Source organism: Lipomyces arxii (assembly GCF_038497795.1).
Source record: "Lipomyces arxii strain Phaff 12-163 unplaced genomic scaffold V1512scaffold_50, whole genome shotgun sequence".
NCBI lineage: Eukaryota > Fungi > Ascomycota > Lipomycetes > Lipomycetales > Lipomycetaceae > Lipomyces > Lipomyces arxii.
In genome coordinates this window covers 2,106-7,875 of record NW_027117749.1, presented here as the reverse complement: position 1 = coordinate 7,875, position 5,770 = coordinate 2,106, and the positions used below count along the sequence as shown (strand labels likewise).

The 5,770-nt window shown below is 39.6% G+C and overlaps 2 protein-coding genes across 2 annotated transcripts; one reads left to right on the top strand and one right to left on the bottom strand.

Moving 5' to 3' along the window:
* Window positions 1-49: 49 nt before the first annotated feature.
* Window positions 50-2,530, top strand: V1512DRAFT_268758 (uncharacterized protein). The gene is made up of 4 exons (XM_066917537.1): window positions 50-334; window positions 381-583; window positions 629-2,131; window positions 2,186-2,530. Exons 1-3 carry the CDS (start codon window positions 70-72, stop codon window positions 2,099-2,101), a joined length of 1,941 nt encoding a protein of 646 aa, XP_066768980.1. The 5' UTR covers window positions 50-69; the 3' UTR covers window positions 2,102-2,131; window positions 2,186-2,530.
* Window positions 2,531-3,580: 1,050 nt separating this feature from the next.
* V1512DRAFT_255575 (uncharacterized protein) lies at window positions 3,581-4,083 on the bottom strand (the record flags this gene model as incomplete). The annotated part of the gene is made up of 2 exons (XM_066914813.1): window positions 3,581-3,919; window positions 3,952-4,083. The coding sequence occupies 2 exons, from the start codon at window positions 4,081-4,083 to the stop codon at window positions 3,581-3,583; spliced, it is 471 nt and encodes a 156-aa protein (XP_066768979.1).
* Window positions 4,084-5,770: the final 1,687 nt, after the last annotated feature.

Sequence of the window (5,770 nt, the reverse complement as noted above, 5' to 3'; positions counted from 1 at the left end):
GCTCCCTCGCTTCTTTTTTTTTTCCAACGATCGCTAACATTGTTTTCAAGCTAATGAGATTTGGAAAGAATGGGCTGGAATATACTTAAAAGCAAGAAGGCAGTGAGCAGAAGAGAAGCTGAGGCAACTATTGAGGTCTATCAGCCAGCAAGAAAGCCTGTTGTTACATCTACACCACCGCCGGCATACGAGCCTCCTAATACAAACTTTTTTCAAATCCCAGCGACTTTATTAAATGAGCAGGCTAGAGCTGAAGCTCCACCGCCTCCGAAAGTTATTGAACCTGTTCTAGTCGTTGGCATAGATTTTGGTACAACTTCTACTGGTGTTGCGTGTATGTCATTCGCAGCTGTATTTTATCAATTATTAACAGTGAACAGATGCTATGGTCACTGATGTAAATGCAGTTGAGACAGTGATCACAAATTGGCCAGGTGCAAACAACAGCAACATTAAAAAGATTCCTTCAGTTGTGTGGTACGATGCGGACGGTAAAGTTATTGGATGGGGTAAGGATACAGCTTTTGCAGAAGCTTCTGCCAAAGCATATAAGCGAGATGAGTCTGAGCGAAGATCATTTGAAGTATGTTAGCTTTCTTTGGTTACGGTAGTAACTAATATATATGAGGCAAGTTACTACAAACTGCTACTTGAGAATTGGGACCCCACATATGAAGATTTTCGACGAAGTATTCGATTACCTCCCAACAAGACTGCTTTAGATGTTGCTTCCGATTTCTTGACCGAGGTTCGTAAAGTCACGGAGAAGGAGCTTATCAGGACTTTTGGTGAACCTAGGTTTAAAAAACTTCAACGTGAAGCCAGGTACTTTTTGACAGTTCCTGCTGTCTGGTCTGACGTTGCCAAGTCAGCTACTAGACAGGCCGCTGTAAACGCAGGCTTTGTTGATAGTATGGATAACCCGAAACTATCATTGATTGTCGAGCCTGAGGCTGCTGCCATTTTTTGCGCAAAAAGAGATGTCTACCATTTTGAGACAAATGATGTTTTTCTAGTTGTTGATTGTGGTGGCGGTACGGTTGACTTGATTGCTTATGAAGTTGAAGACTCGACGCCATCCTCGTTTTTGGTTAAAGAATTTACGACCGGTACCGGAGCAGTATGTGGCTCAGTCTTAGTTGACACTCACTTTAATGATCTTGTGAAAGCGAAGGTGCAGTATCTTTTAAAAATGAACATTATTGATAACAAAATGGCTGCGAATATTAGAAGACGATGCCGAAAGGAGTTTCCAAACATTAAGCATAACTTTAAGAACGACCCGAATATTGATTTCACAGTTGAGACTGGAGTAGCGGCAAGTCATGAAGGACTAAATCTTTTTGATGGCGACATGACTTTTACGCCCGAAGAAATCTTGATGGCTTTTCAGAGTAGTGTCAGTCAAGTTGTAAGTCTGGTGCACGATCAAATTAGGCAAGTGCAAGACAAAGGAAAATTTTTAAAAGCTATTCTTGTAGTTGGGGGTTACGGCAGCTCTTCTTTTTTATTTGCCAGCATTCAGCAAGCAGTTCCTCAACGATATAGAAGCTGTGTGTTAAGACCTAAGGATTCTGTGGCGGCGATTGTTAATGGAGCAGTAGTGACCGGAATCTTCCAAGACGTTTTGAAGTCTCGGGTTGCACGAAGGCATTATTGCATGGAAACGGTTGAAGATTTTATACCGGGTTGTCATCGCATGAATTACATGGAGGAGGTTAACGGGAAGAAAAAATGCAAATATACTCAAAGACATTTGGTAAAAAAGGGTCAGGAAATTTCCATACATGACAGTATCACAATTCCATTTTTCCGTGAGATTAGTTACAATAGTAGTCGAATTTTTACGGATAAATTATATACATGTGATGCAACAGAGTTACCTCAATATGTGGTAGATCCCGGAATGGTTTACCTCACTGATCTTGTGACAGACTTGTCTGCTATTGGATGGGATCAATTTCAAAAGACAGAGGTAAATGGGAAGACACTTTACAGAATCTATTTTGACATAGTTCTTGCTGTTGATGGTGGAAACGAAATCAAAGCAGAGTTTGTTTTTAATAGTGATGTTAGGGGCAAAGTGAATTGCAAGTTTTAGATTACTTTACGAGGTAATGTACAAGTTCAGGTTGGTTTGATATCTATTCCGGTTGATTTAGATCTCAAACTGACATGTTTACAGTTTTGTATGCTGTATCGAACTGCAAGTGATCTTGATCGCATAGTCATGTCATAAACATTATGATGCGTAGCAGTAGTGTTTGATGTTCGTTGACTATTCTTAAACGACTTGAATTGAGAGAGAACGTTTAGAAGAGGTCTGCCGGTCATATGGCCTGATAACCAACTTTATAAGGAAGAAGAGGAGTTGCTAGAAGACACTGAATAGATTTAGTATAAAAATCTGAAGTTGTTGTGTTCGAAATAAAAGAAATTAATGGCTGAAGTACGTACGCACTTGTTCACAACATTTTCAATTTTTACGCTGCAGGTATAAAGATGGTATAATTAGACATTAATCTACTCCAATGCACTAAACCTCCAAATCCTTCATAACTGCAATATTTTTCAAACCAACAAAATGTGAAACATTTCAAACCAAATTCATTTGCACTTCGTGGGGAACTGGGTCTTAACAAGACCTGCATGTTACGTTACTTCTAACTGTGCGTTTGAACACAGTTCAGATTTAAACTCGTTTGCGCCACCAAGGGTTCAAATAAAACTTCATAGTATTTTCTTCCACGTCCCACGCTCGCTACAAATTCATTCCAACTGATATTAGACAGATCTGTAGTGAACCGATTAAATGACGCATTTCAAAATCCAGCACATATGTAACAGTCATCTTCGTCGCATGTAAGCAGTTCTTCGGTGAATACTTTCGACATGCCATGTGCTAGTCGATGGAAGAGAGAAATTGTAATTTCCCCATCTCTGTTAAGTTGCTGCCCCATTCTAAACCAAAAAGCTTTCTCGTATGCTGTCAGCTCTAATATGCTTGTGCACTTCACGATGATAACCTGGCTAAATGTTTTCAGCCGTCCTCATGCAATAATGCCTGCACTCTTAAAGTCACAATAAACTTAAATATACTATTCGGTATTTCACCTCTCATAACAGTGGCCACCGCATCTTCCGCTCTTAAAACGCTGCGACTATATTGAGGAGGAACGTTTTGTTTCAACCTTTCAACAAAAAATTGGAATCAGCGTACCCGTCAACAACAAGAATGGTTTTCAAACTTCTTTTTGGTCAGTGCGTTTGTGCAATTTGATTCTGTTTGATTCTGTAATAGGCTGACAACTTCATCGACGCTTGCTATAAACGCCTTCCAATCATCGGCATAGGTGAATGTCATGTCGTCAACAAGGAGATTGAGCTTTAAACAATCTACTCCAACCCCCAGTAGGAACTATGAACTCAAAATTCGAGTTATCAGTGAAAGAATGATTAATATTCATAAGCTCCTGATGGCATCAAACTTTAAATTTATATGCCGTTCTTTGGCCAATAATATTTTCTTGTAGTTTACTTGCGCTTCGCTTTCCACAATCTCCACAAATGTGATTTCAACTCAAGCCGAACCACTTGCAGCTCCGACCCCAGTCACAAATTCCTGAACAGAAACTGAGGACGAAGTTGAGTCTGCAACTTCATAAGCAATCAGGTCAACGGTATCTCCGTTACAGTCGACAATTAAAAAAATGGTCTCTGTCTCAAAATTGTAGACTCCAATTTTTGCGCAAAAAATGTCAGCAGCCTCAGGCTTGGCAGTCAACAACAGTCCGGTATTATCAACACAGCCCGCGTTTACAGCAGCTTGTCTAGTAGCTGACTTTGCAGCATTGGACCAGACAGTAGGAGCTGTCGAACAATATTTAGCTTTAGAAGTGTATTTTTCCAAAGAGCTTCCCTTAAAGTGTTGGTCATTTCGGTTTCCATTACGTTGCAAATCTCGGTAAAGAAATCCGAAGCAACCTCCAAAGCAGTCTTGTTAGGCGGTAACTTGATATCTTCTTCCAAATCTTCATAGATACCCCCCTCCGGTCTCAAGTAGTAACTTAAAATAAGATGCATATTTCACGAATCAAAGGCCGAAATTTCATACAAACACAGTTTGTAATGCCCATCTTTAGTTTTTTGCTAGGAGTCAACGCATTTTGCGTTTTAAATCCCTATCCCGATATTCGGCTCGTTGCATCATAACACATGACTATAGAGACTTTATTTGATTTTGTGATTGCCCATACCTGGCCAGCTGGTAATGTCGGTCTCTTCCGCGTCAGACTTTGTAACATAGAAATCTGTTGTTGGTATAAAGACATGAAACTCCATTAGCTGTCGTACCAAAGCCATTACCGATAATCAAGAAAACCAACTCAATTACGCGAGGTACCACAGCCTCAGCTCGAAAGCTTTGTGTACTCGTGAAAGCAGCTGGTTGCTGCGCATTGTCATTTATAGTTGGCACATATGCTGGTAAAGGTTGTAGCTCATCTGGAGGATAACTGTAGAGCGATTCCTATTGATTATTTTCAGGCCACCTGCTCTTCTGCTGACATGCGCTATCTCGTTTGTCTTTGGTCGAAACAGCTTTTCTATGCGTTCCATCCTTCAAAATAATATTAAAATTGTGAGCACTGTATCAGCAAACAGAATGCACCAGGTTTGATCTCACAATTTGCCGTGCGACGGCTCAAATAAATTGTATCTATATGTTTGCGTGGACGGAAAATCTACAGAATATCAGAGGATAGATTCGGGTTGGCGGAAAGACTTTCCGCGTAAACCCTCTCTACGAGACCCAAGCGTACGTAAAGTTATTTAACTACGCAGATCATGAATCGAGATAAATGTGTAATTCTCCACTATTCAGATTTTTTATTGGTTTAAAAAAAAAAACTTGAAAATTTCTGGGTTTCATACTTTAGATGCTTTTCTAGAGGAAATTGAAAGCAAGGAGCGCGTAACTTATTGGCTAATTGCGCTTTGTGTTCCAAAGATAGCGAATGTATTTACACATATGTAGATAAAAAGATTATAAGTGTTTTGTAAACTGCGCCTATATTAACTGGTAGTAGCAAATAGTTGCAGGACATTGACAATCCAGAAACCATTTAAAAATGCTGATGCGTTTTTATAAATGAAAAATAGCTTGAAAGTAAAAGCTACCCCACAAAAATATTTTAACCATAGGTCGTCACCAACCTGGCAAGCTTTGATATGAGCTTTATTTTGATAAAACAGATAGTGGACAGCTGGAGAATGCTCGTTAAGCTTCCTTCAGTTTGATTTTGAGAGTACGTAAGTTCAGTGATCTATACCGCGGCTCTTTTTAACGAGTACGTACCACATTAACCAACTACAGTCTTCAGTACAAAATGTGACCATTAGACTACCTTGACAACGATTCAGTATATAAATCAACTTCTCCAAATACAGATCGTCGTTGCCCAGCTTCGATTCCTACAACGGAATATGTGATCTAAGTCTGCCACTTCTAATATTTTCAAGACTAGCTTTTGCACTGCACATGACCAGTATCTTAGCACTAATCTAATCTATCAATTCAAGTCGCTTGAAAGTAATCAACGAACATCGGATACTGCTGCCACGCATCATAATAATTATGACAAACCATGCGATCTAGGTCACTCGCAGCTCGATACAGCATACAAAACTGTAAACATGTCAGTTTGAGATCTAAATCAACCGGAATAGATATCAAACCAACCTGAACTTGTACATTACCTCGTAAAGTAAT